General features: G+C 39.7%; 1 protein-coding gene across 1 annotated transcript; it reads left to right on the forward strand.

Annotated features, from left to right (window-relative positions):
* Positions 1-1,075: 1,075 nt before the first annotated feature.
* On the forward strand, positions 1,076-12,276 carry gjb1a (gap junction protein beta 1a). Its single transcript, XM_072270863.1, has 2 exons — positions 1,076-1,790; positions 11,946-12,276. Exons 1-2 carry the CDS (start codon positions 1,076-1,078, stop codon positions 11,951-11,953), a joined length of 723 nt encoding a protein of 240 aa, XP_072126964.1. The 3' UTR covers positions 11,954-12,276.
* Positions 12,277-12,986: the final 710 nt, after the last annotated feature.

The following is a 12,986-nucleotide window of genomic DNA, read 5'->3' on the forward strand; positions in this document are numbered from 1 at the left end:
TCAGCTCATCTTCAAATGTAATTTCTTTCCTTACAGGTCTCCCATTCTGTACCCTTGAGAAACTTGTACTTATCAAAGATTCTCATGTCTATATCCTAACTCACACATGCTTCTTTCACCCATCAGGCTGAGCCAGTTAATCTACACTGGTTTTCATCCCAGCAAAATCTGTATTCTGGATTTCTCAAAGTGTTTTAAGTATGGTCTTGACACTCCATATATCTGCAACTTTTTGCAAAATTTCAATTTCCTTATGATCCTTGGGTTCGTTCTGACATGAATTACTCTTCTGGATATCCTACCTTCAGCTGCCTTGACAGAATTCCCTCTCTAAAAGATACTACTACACACTCTTAAGACACCATTGGTCCCGTGCCTTAATTAATATCTCTTTTTTGAATTACTGGCATTTTTTATTTGCTAATGCCACAGAGAAGTACCTTGGAATATGTTCACTTTGTTGAGAATGTCAAATAAATGCAACTTGCTTTTGACTTTTAACTGGCAACGGTTGATTTCACTTCTAATACATTATGAACCATTGAGACCAGTGTGGTACCCTGTTATCATTACTAGCAAATATCTTACTTTGAATAAAGCTACAAAATATTCAAGATGTTCTTAAACTTACCCACATCATTTCATTCATTACCAACGCTGAAGAAACGTTTGCGTTATTATTGTTTTTACTGGCCTGTAGAAATTTCCATAAATTAAAATAAAATTAAAATATTAATGATTAAATGAAACAATAAGGAAAAATTGTTTCATTCTCAGGTTCTTTTCACTCAAAGTATATCCATGTATGGAAGGGGATAGCATGGATTAATACAATGGATAATAGGCACATGCTGTGTTTGTGACTACACAGATTCCTTTATCTAGTGTAGGTGGAGATGAAGGAGTCGGAATTGAATACTGTTTTGTTAGCGCAATAAAAAGAATCGTTGTATGCAAATTGAATATGTAGAACGCCCAGACCATATGATCACCAATACAAAAGGGGTCGGGTTGGTGCTGACACGGAGGAATTGGCAACTTAATTTATTATTTTCCTTTCCTGAACTGAGGGGAGATGAACTGGCCAGTTTTCTACACTGTCCTGGTAGGGGTGAACAAGCACTCGACGGGCATCGGGCGGATCTGGCTGTCTGTTCTCTTTATTTTCCGGATCATGGTGCTGGTCGTGGCCGCAGAGAGCGTCTGGGGCGATGAAAAGACCGGCTTCACGTGCAACACTCAGCAGCCGGGTTGCAACAGTGTCTGCTACGATCAGTTCTTCCCAATCTCCCACATCAGGCTTTGGGCCCTGCAGCTGATATTGGTCTCCACGCCCGCCCTACTAGTGGCCATGCACGTTGCCCACAAGCACCATGTGGAAAAAAAGACCTTCCGGGTCAAGCAGCTGGCCGGAGAAGTTGGGGACATGGACATTGAGAAAGTGACTAAGCGCAGAATGCACATCACTGGGTCTCTCTGGTGGACCTATGTCATCAGTATCATCTTCAGGGTGATTTTCGAAGTCGCCTTCCTGTACATCTTCTATCTAATCTACCCGGGCTTCAGGATGATCCGCTTGGTCAAGTGCGACGCCTTCCCTTGCCCCAATACGGTGGACTGTTTTGTGTCCAGACCCACCGAAAAGACCATCTTCACCATCTTCATGCTGGCGGTGTCGGGCGTTTGCGTGCTTCTGAATATAGCAGAGGTGGGCTACTTGATCATCAAGGCTTGTGTGAGACTGTGTCAAAACAAAGAAAGGAGATCCAGTAGAAGCGCATTTTACGGGCGTAAGTTTCCACAATCCAGACAGAATGAAATTCGTGAGTTGCTGTCAAATCATGATGCTGCCTTTCTGAAAAACAATAAAATGAACGCTGTTCGCAAAAGTTCTAATAAAGACTCTTGTAGAACCGCTTGAACTTAAAAATACCTGCTGCCTTGCTAAAGGAACTATTTTTATTAACGTAAACCCCTCGCCCCTCTCCTACGACTGTGTTAATAGCTCTAACGTGTTTGAATGCATCTTTTCCACCTATTCCTTCAGAAAGTGATTGAACCTTGACTTTCAAACGCCTTGCTGAAATTGTGGCCATTGTAGTAGCATTCGCCTTAAGACGCGTAGTGTTTGGCCCCTATGTTAGAATTATTTATGGATATATTTTCCTTATTTTTACAGCAATCTTTTAATTGCCGTTTCTGGCCACGCGCTTCATCAGTTGAATAGATTTTGAGTTTATTAGTGGATAACTTGCGTTTAAATATTATTCTTTAAAAGGAGAACGGATTGTGCTAAACAAAGCGTGTCTATGCTGAAGGGTCTGGTGTCACCTGTGTCACGTCACTGTTCGCTTGCTGCCTCGCCCGGGTACCTTTAAGGTAGCTACGACTGTGGCTACCATTAGATACCACAGAGTAGGTGTTGTGCATGAGTGCACAGGACACCTGCCTTTTTGGTCAACAGGTAACCCTTGTAATTTCTTGATTGTTTAACATTACTTCAGAAGCAAGATTGCCGTTAACCCTGAAACTACAACACAAACACAATCCTTTCCGTCAGAATATTCGTCACTCTTCCGCGAGATCAGGGGTTCCCAACGGTTTTTATGCCATGGACCCCATACCATTAACCGAGAGGTTCGTGGACACCAGGTTGGGAACCCCTGTGCTAGATTTATCTGAGAAATTCCTAAATACATAATGGATGAACAGACTGGAGGACGTTGTAGTCAGGGTGGATATTGTCTAACTATGACGGTTAGGTTGGAAATGCCAAGAGATGCAAGGCACCTGCCTTTTAACTGCACTAAAACGTATGTGGCTTCATACCAAGCAGTTGTTAGCTTCTGTTGATAATCACACACCATAAGGCCTGCACCATTGATTCCTGTGAGCAAATATTGGAGTTGATAGTTGTTAACACCACACAAGCAGTGCATATATTTATTGTTGATTTGATCAATGCTAAATTGGTGTTACATCCTATTGCTCTGCAATGTGAAATCCACAATGTAATGAGAAAACGTTAGAAATACTCAGCAGATCAGGCAACATGTAAAGAGAAACCAAGTTAACATTTCAGGATAATGATGTCCCCTTAGAGCTGCTGATTATTTCCAGCATTTCTACTGTTTTAAGGTGTGTCCTATAAGAGTTGAGATAAGTTAGAAATGCAGAAGGCCTAGGGGAGCAGTTTTGGAGCATTGAGTCCAATCATCTGAAGATTTGATCACCAGGAAACTCCTGCTGAGAGGATTGTGGAAGAACAAAGAGATCCTGAGAAGGTTGTATGATGGTTAGGGCTTCAGATATATAAGCATAGAGTTATGGGGGGTGTTACTGCCACTGAGGGATTTATAAAGAAGTATAAAGAACATTGAGGCATTGCTGAACACATACTGTTAGGTGAACAAATGCTGAATTTAGCTGAGTTTAAGATTATGGTGAATGAAGATAGGAAGACAGTAGGAGTAAATGTCAAATCTAGAGTTTAAAAAGAAGAGCCTAAGAATTTAAGGAACAAACAAATTGAGGCAGTGGCAGGAATGGGATTGCCACAGCAATGGAAGTTCAAAATTTTCCAAAGAAATATAATTGTGGTTATAAACTCACCTCAAGGTCACATTGGACACCATTGTTACTCAGCTCCAGATATTGACCAGTAGAAAGAGCAAGGTTCTGAAGGCTATCCATAAATGCCTGTCCAATGATTACCCAGTTGATTTAGTCAGAGTCATTTCACTAATGAAAGTCAGATCTAACACTCAACCACACTAGTGCAGCTCTGTGGAGAGAGAAATTTGTAGTAAAGTCATCTTTATCCCTTTAGCATCACAATAATTAAGAAGTAAAAGTAAAAATAACCATTTTGGCTCCAAGTGCTTACAGCGCCATTCAGTAGGATCAGGCATGATCTTCCTTCATGTACTTTTCCATACAACCCTCATCAGCCTTCATACCTTGTCTCCTAGCATCTGGTCTGAAAAAGTATCTCACTAGGAGCTGGGTGCTACTTATTTCATTTTGAATTTGGCCTGTGATACATGTAAATCCTGAAGGGAGGGAAAGAGGAAAAATCATCAACGTATTACCCAGTCCACTGCCATCCACACATTTGCAATTAAGGAAAAATAATATTCATAGCTCATAAATATGACTTGTTTATTCCCCTATTCATTCTCTCATTAGAATATTTATTCACAGCAAAGGAGAATTGGAATTAAGGAAGATGGGAGAAAATAATAATGACTTGAAGGCACTGTTTCATATTTGATTGAGTCTCATTGTATAATGTGATGGGTGTGTTAGTAGTGCTCTTTGGACTTACCTACCGTTTAAGAAATACTTGTTCTTATTTAGAAATACTTATTCAGATTAACTTTACTAAGAGGAAAGTATCGACCAACAAATGTGTTGCCTGCACATAAAGATAGTATTTCTGTAAATCCTAGTGGAAGTGGTTCTTAAGACTTGTTCCAGTGCTTGAGAGGTAAGAGTATCACCTGGGTTCAGAAAAGATCAAGAAAATCCAAGGTTTGATGGTGCATTATGTACTAGGTCTATTGATCTAGCTTGTTGTTGGGAGGGCTAATGTTTGCTGTTACTGACTTACTTAGGGAAATGTCACTTTCAGCTACATTGAGAATAAGATCAGACTATTACTAATACCATACAGAGTTAAATAGCTTGCTAGTCAGTGCTTATCAAGGATCATGCGTGATGAATATTAAATTGGGGTAAAGTATTTGGGATGATATTAAGCCTGATTCTGATTCTGATTCCGAATCATGAGGGATAAAATCCCAACAAGAAGCTAAACCTTCACAAGAAGTACTAAGAGAAAAGGGGCCTGTAAATTATTTACATTCATTAATACATTTCATGCAGACATACAAACATGCAAATTTGGAACAGGAGTAGGTCACCCAGCCACTTGAGTTGGTTTTCTGCATTCAATTATACCATGACTGATCTGTTTGTAAATTCAATTCTACATTCCCCCCTGACCTTAGTAATATTTCATCTCTTTGCTTTTCTGGCTGACATACAAACAAATCATAGACTCAGATTCCACCTCTTTTTAAGCGGGAGTGTTCCAAAGGCTCTGCCCATTTGAGAGGAATTTATTTTACTTCATTTGGTTTCAATCCCCTATTTGAGAACAGTGATGACTAAATTGTCCCACAAGAGAAAACAGGCTCTCCTCATTCTCTTAGGGCCCCAAATGATTAAGTCAGTTTCTTCTCTGTGTTTTAGATTCTAGCAGATACAGCCCCAGCTTGCCTAACCCCTTTCCTCATCAGACAGCCCACTTTTTCAAGTATTAATTTATTGAACTTCTCTGAATTGTCTTCAATGCAGCCAGGGTCTCATATCCATTTTTCTCAGTTTCTTCACCTCTGTTGCTTCTGTTCTCAAGATGAGGCTTTCCAGTTTCTGTAGTGTACATCTGAAATGTCCTGTGACTTCTACTGTATCCTACTCAACCCCAGAGAGAACAGAAATAGAGTTCCCCTGGACCCCACTTGGAGTACTGTGCTCAGTTCTGGTCGCCTCACTACAGGAAGGATGTGGAAACCATAGAAAGGATGCAGAGGAGATTTACAAGGATGTTGCCTGGATTGGGGAGCATGCCTTATGAGAATAGGTTGAGTGAACTTGGCCTTTTCTCCTTGGAGTGACAGAGGATAAGAGGTGACCTGATAGAGGTGTACAAGATGATGAGAGGCATTGATTGTGTGGATAGTCAGAGGCTTTTTCCCAGGGCTGAAATGACTAGCACGAGAGGGCATAGTTTTAGGGTGCTTGGAAGAAGGTTCAGAGGTGATGTCTGGGGTAATTTTTTTATGCAGAGAGTGGTGAGTGCATGGAATGGACTGCCAGCGGCAGTGGTGGAGGTGGAAACGATAGGGTGTAAGTGACTCCTGGATAGGTACATGGAACTTAAAAAAATAGAGGGCTATGGGTAACCCTAGGTAAGTTCAAAGGTAAGGACATGTTCGACACAGCTTTGTGAGCCAAAGGGCCTGTATTGTGCTGTAGGTTTTCTATGTTTTATAGTCCTCACCTTTCACCCTACCTGTGTCTGAATTCTTCTTCATCATTTCCACCAGTAACAAAAGGACCCTACCACAACTCACATCTTCCCCCTCACCTCTGCTCTCCCTGCCCCCCCCCCACCCATTTCTGCTTTCTATATGGACCATTCCCTCATAGAAACCTGAGAGGCAACTTATTCACCCAAGGGGGTGGTCCATATATGCAATGAGTCTCCAGAGGAAGTGGTTGAGGCAGGTACATTAACAGCATTTAGAAGGCACCTTGATGGGTACATCAATATGAAAGATTTAGAGGGAAATAGGCCAACCGTGGGCACTTAAGTTGGCATGAACCATTCGGGCCTGTTTCTGTGCTCTACAACTCTCTGGTTATCTACCACCCACCCCTCCCCATTCCCTGACACTTTTCTCCTGCAACAGCAGGAGAAGGAACACTTGTCCCTGTACCTCCTCTTTCACCAGCATCCAGGCACCGAAACAGCACCTCCAGGTGAGGCGAACCTCCAACCTCGTTCGTCACTCAGTATTCTCAGTGTTACCTCATCTACATCAGTGAGGCCAAGCTCAGACTAAGCCAACCGTTTAGTAGTGTAATTGTGCTCAGTCTGCATTAGCCACCTTCGGCTCCCAGTTGCCATTTCAACTCCCTTTCCTGTTTGTATTCTGACCTGTTTACCCTTGGCCTTCTCCACAGCCCGAGTAGGGCCACACATTAACCAGAAGGATAACACCTCCTATTCCATCAAGGTAGTTTCGCAACCCTTAAGCCACAACCCCTTTCCAATCCCACTCCACAAAAATCAATTACCAACTTTTGTTCCTCTCCCCTGCCAGATTCCATGTTCCTGTCATCGCCAAACTTTACCTACTGTGTCTCCTTTCCCCTCCCCCAGCTGGTTCTATCTGCCCATCATCCCTCCCTTCTCTGGTTTCACATATCACCTTCCTTACTTATCAGATCCCAGCAGCAGCAGCCTTTTGTCTCTACCTCCACCTCCCCCCCCCACCCCATCACCACCAACTTGGCAGCTGTTCCTCTCTCTCCTTATCCGTTTCTATTACCCATCACCAACTATTACTGTCTATTTCTATTACTGTCTCCTGACGAAGGGTCTCGGCCCAAAACGTCGACTGTACCTCTTCCTAGAGATGCTGCCAGGCCTGCTGCGTTCACCAGCAACTTTTATGTGGGTTGCTGTCTCCTGACTCCACCCTATTGCCCATCATTCCCTCTCCACTTTCACCTAGTTCCACCCTCAGCCACCAGAGCCTAGACTTCCATTTCACCTTTTTCATTTTGACTTTCTCCCTCACACACTCAGTCCTAATGGCAGATCTCAGCCTGAAATGTCCTCTATCACTTTGTCTCCCAAATCCTGCCTAAGCTTTTCAGTTCCTCTAGCAATTTGCTATTGCTTCCAGTTCATTAACTTCCTTTGTGAAATAAGGAGAACAATATTGTTCACACTGTTTCAGATAGAATCACACCAATGCTCAAAAAATCTAAAGCGCTAGTTCCACGGTTTTATAACCCTTACAAAATGCTCTACAGCTGACAAAATACTTTGGAAGTGTAGTCACTACTAAACTGCATGAAGGAGCTTGCAACTCAGGGAAAAATATTTCCATTTTCTCGCTAGCCTCCAAAATGAATGAGGTCTATAGATGAAAGCAACCTAATATTGCTCACCTACTTAATGTAGGGACAGAGAGAAGGACCTAGTTAATCTACGTCCAAATACTGATGAACTGGAAACTAGAAAGCTGAAAGTTCAAGGTTCAAAATAAACTTATTGTCAAAGTATATATATGTCACATATACAACTCTAAGATTCTTTATCTTGGAGCATATTCAGTAAATCCTTAGCAGAATAATTACCAAAATAGAATCATTGAACAGCCATACCAACTTGGAGATTCAACCAGTGTACAAAAGAGAACAAACTGAGCAACTACAAAAAGAAAGAAATAATAATAATAATAATAAATCAAAAAGCAGTAAATATTGAGAACATGAGATGAAGAGTTCCTGAACGTGAGATGATAGTTTGTGGGAAAATTTCAATGATGGGGCAAGTGAAGTTGAGTGAAGTTTTCCCCTTTGGTTCAAGAGTCTGATGGTTGAGGGGTAATAACTATTCCTGAACCTGGTGGTGGGAGTCCTAAGGCTCCTGTATCTTCTTTCTAATGGCAGCAGCGAGAAGGGAGCATGTCGTGGGTGGTGGTTCCCTAATGATGGATTCTACTTTCCCGTAACAATGTTTCATGTAGATGTGCTCAATGGTCTTTGCCCATGATGGGCCATATACATTACTTTTTGTGGGTTTTTCTGTTGAAGAACATTGGTGTTTCCATACCAGGCTGTAATGGAGTCAATATACTCCACACCATACATCTATAGAAGTTCATAAGAGTTTTAGAACATGCATTTCTAGAGGGTTAGACAGAAGAGTTGTAAGAAATGTAGAGAGAGGGAGGCAAGGTGAGCCGTCAAAGCAAAGGTAAGATCAGGAGGATGTTAGCAACATTCCTACTCATTTTTTTTCAGCATCTGTGCAGACCAACCATTGCCCTGAGTCTGAAAACTGTGCAGCACTTTAAATGTTTTTGTTTGTAATATGTGTCAGCATTCAGCAGTCCACAGTGTGTTAACAATGAGCTACCGACTTCCACTCTGTTTATTGTTACAATTTTTAACAATGTTGTAACTTGAAACATTGGCAATGTAAATATGTTGAAACTGTTTCAAAGTAAAGGCTGTGGTATGTTTACTGGACAGAAAATTTATGGAATATATTCATTAATGCATAATTGCAGTGTATTTCACAATTACATATTTTAACATAGATTTCAAAATTATATTAACATTTTATAAAAGTCATGCTGCACAGCAGTGGGCTGCATCTGAACAGCTTAGCGGGAACAGTAGAGATGAGTGAACAAAAGTGAGGATAGTATGCTGTCGATCCAAAGTTAGAAAGTATCAGACATATTCTGCAAGTGTATTACAAAGTATCTTAATACTGAAGATTCCAGAAATTTGAGAAATTCCTTTTCTAACAGAAATTGAAGGAAGAAAGAAATTAAATTTTATAAGTATGTATTTTGGGAGTGTTTGAGAAACATGCAGTATGAAAAGAAAGTGCTGTGTTTGAAGAAAAGCTCATGAATATATACGGGGCTAGCAAAAAAGCAATATTAATGAAGGGCTAAATTATATCAATCCCTGCATCTTCCTTTGAAAAAGGTAGATCTGGTAAGATTTGAACATCCCCTTAAGTTGAACTCCAAAACTTGTAGCCCAATTGTGCATAATCAGTTAAACTGATAAATACATTCTAAGTAAAGTTATAGATAAATTCTAAATTAAAAGATTGATTCTCTTGTTTCATTTATTTCCCAGAAGTATAGCACACCTACATTTTGTAGAATTATTGAATTGTTATAGCACAGAAAGAGGCTACTTAAACCATCAAGCCTTTCAGTCCTCTGTAGGACAATCCAGTTAAAAAATAATACAAGATTGTTTTCTTGCTTATATTTTATTACTTACAGAAAATAACAATGATGCAATGTATGGAAGATACATGTAAATAGTCTAAATATTTTATCATATAATTATTAAGATAGGTTGATTAGTTTTAGAAATAGAACAGTAACCTCATTGCTGGAGTAAGGAATTTCATTCTGAGTCTGAGAATAAGGCATTAGTTTTCAACTGACTTGATTAACCCAAAAGGTAAGAGTTCCAATTGTTAATGACGATAATAAATAATTATGTATCAGTTTAATGGTCACAAGTATTGTCCAAACATTTAATCTGTGCAAGAACTGGCATAATTTTCTCTAGCCTACTTAACACTCAAGTGTACATTCATGAATTTTCTAAAATGAAAGCACAGTAAGTAATTTCTAGAAAAATGCAACTTGCATTTTCAAGGTGATTTTGTTTATCGCAATGGTGCATTAACAAAGCCTTGAGTAACAATAACAAAGATTAATAGATGAATGTTAGCTGTATTATTCAAGATCCCGGATTGTTTTTTGTCATTCTTCAATACACAAGTGTAAAGGAGAACAAAATGATTGTTACCTCAACATTGTTTGTGTGTTGCCCAGGTGGAAATTGGCTCTTTCAAAGCATTCTGATAATGATAAGCACAAGAGATTCTGCAGATACAGGAAATCCAGAGCAACATACACATAATGCTGGAGGAATTCAGCAAGTTAGGCAGCAGCTATGGAAATGAATAAACAGTTGACATTTTGGGACAAGACCCCTCTTCAGGATGATAATGGAATTAACATTTCATTGCCTGTAATAAGTAAGGACAATCACAGTAAATATTTCTGTGAGACCATAGTGAAAAAATATTCTTTGTAGAGCAGTAATTGGCAAAGTTGGCAATGTCTCCTCACAGATGAAAGGACATGTTACTTTGGTGCAGTCAAGTACATTCTCCTAAAGTGGAGTTCATTATTGAGAAAACGTGAAGGAAGTATTAGAATTAATCTAACCGCCCATACTTAACTAATGTTCCCTCTCATTTGTAATGACTAGTCTGCGCAAAAATCTTGTGCTGTGCAATTTTTTGTCCAGTGACAACAACATGTGCGCACTGAATTTTTAAGTGGAAGTAAACCTGGAGCTATTCTAAGGATAATAAATACCAAGTCCGGTTTTTCATTTATTGTTTAAAATCAATAAAATAGTACACATCAATGATTCTTATTTCTCATATACTATATGACAGCATGTAATAATATCAATATTTTCATGTTATTAAAGTCGTTTGAAATAGTCACTAAGCCATTCCGCTTTAAATAAACTAACAATCCTTTCGCGCTTCACACCCTTTGCTTCTTTGGAATTCGACATAGTGAATCAATAATTCATTTAATAAAAACAGTATCAATAAACCAGTTCTAAAATCTGCAGATAAATCAAAGCAATCTCCACGTTGTCAACACCGTCCGCTTCAGAAACCGAAAAAGGAAATGTGATTGTATACGATCGTGAAATATACCTAACATGTCAACGAGGTGGAGGGTGATTTTCTATTGCGGTTTTCTATTCAATCTATACCTTTATTGTGAAGATATTATTACTAATGTGGTGCCAGCTCAGCCTGAAGTTGTCTATCAGACATTAGGAAAATATTACCTGTGTTATCGCGACCAAACATAGGTCTGTAATAGACCTGATTAAAGATTAACAGATTCCTTGTCCTTCACCTTCGAGTTAGCCTTCTGTGCCCCCGCCCCACATCCCACCCCACACTTTTTATTCTAGCGTGTTCCCCTTTCCTTCTCAGTGCTGATGAAGGGTCTCGGCCCGAAACGTCGGCCGTTTATTCATTTCCATGGACGCTGCTGAGTGTCTCCGGCATTTTATGTGTTGCTTCGGATTTCCAGCATGTGCCGACTTTCTCGTGTTTATGATTAACAGATTATTTTAGAAAGTGTATATTCTCTTTCTTGCAAACTTTTGATCTAATCCATTTCTCTTTTTTTTTGCCGTGGTCAGACCATGATGGGCTGTCCTCTCTTCGATCTCCGTTATGCCGGGGAGAGAAGAGTCTGCGGGCTCCCACTCAATTCGATTAGATGATAATTTTTCCGAAGTGCTATAAATTGAATACAGTAAATCTATTATTGCCAATTTAGTTTGTCGGGTTTGGTGAGTCCTCGCGACAATACTTTGAATCAGCATCGAGGTAATTGGTTCCAAAGCAGTTTTTCTGCCACAATAATTAATGCATATGTTGTATAAATAGGTGTTATAACAGCACACATCAAAACAACTAATCCAACGAAAGACTAACCTCCATTCATCCAACCATCCCGCATTAATCTCTAAAGAATAAAAGTCTCCTGCTATTACAGATGCCTGAAGACTCTTTCCGAGTCCGAGAACTGATTCCACACGCACTACTGGATACCCCGGGATTCGAGACGATAGCTCAGAATTTCCCATTGGTGACGCCAGGATCTTCGCACAAACATTTCTGGGCACACGAATTCCCCTCACAGCTCTACCATGAGCCACTCTAGGATTATTTGATTGCCATTTACAATTTCCTTCATCGAACACAATGTGTTCCTCAGATTGACGCCCAAACTTCATAATGGACCAAGGCTGCGATTTTCCTCGTCAGAAATCCAGATTGTTTTAAAATTAACGTTGAGATCCTCCACGCCAGTGTTCAAAGCTTCACCCGCCAGACATTCGTGAATTCTCGGATTATGTTCACATAAACTAATGTCATCAAAACTTGTCATTTCATGCTGTCCAGGGAATCGAGCGCTGACTTCATGACTTTGGAATTCCATGGACCATATATCATTTCTGATTTTCGCTGAAAGACATTTCATTCTAATAATTTCTCATTGTTGCATGAATCTCAAAAAAACTGGATTAAGATTATGCTGTTTCCTACTGTTACACTAAATTGTAATGATCTAAATTTAAGGTGCAAATCTATCTGAATTTGGGTTCAACACCTCACACAAGGAAACCCTTGGGATTCATGCTCATTTCGCTGTTGAACAGAATATGAATTTAAGTTTTTCAGCTTAATGAATTCATTGAAGTTTAGATCATTCATAATTCAGTTGTTAATGTTATTTTCTATGTTAATTCATGTCATTAATATGCAACGTTTAAAACTTACATTAATATTTATTCATCGTCTGTTCTGACACGTAGAGAGTTTTACACAACTTAAATCTGCTGCTACTGAACGAACGGTAAGAATGAATGGGCAGGTAGCTTTAAATCTGTCTCTAACATCAGAGTTAGATATTGAGTAACAATAAAGTGACTGTAATGTGATTGGACGTGGAGCACACATTTAAAATATTTTGTTCCATTATACTTTGCAATATATTCGGATTATTTCGAAGAAACTAAACAATGCTCACACA

The sequence above is a fragment of the Mobula birostris genome, chromosome 10, assembly GCF_030028105.1.
Source record: "Mobula birostris isolate sMobBir1 chromosome 10, sMobBir1.hap1, whole genome shotgun sequence".
Taxonomy (NCBI): domain Eukaryota; kingdom Metazoa; phylum Chordata; class Chondrichthyes; order Myliobatiformes; family Myliobatidae; genus Mobula; species Mobula birostris.

Excerpts from the sequence above, each read along its gene's own strand:
- gjb1a (XM_072270863.1), top strand. The coding sequence starts at position 1,076 with ATGAACTGGCCAGTTTTCTACACTGTCCTGGTAGGGGTGAACAAGCAC.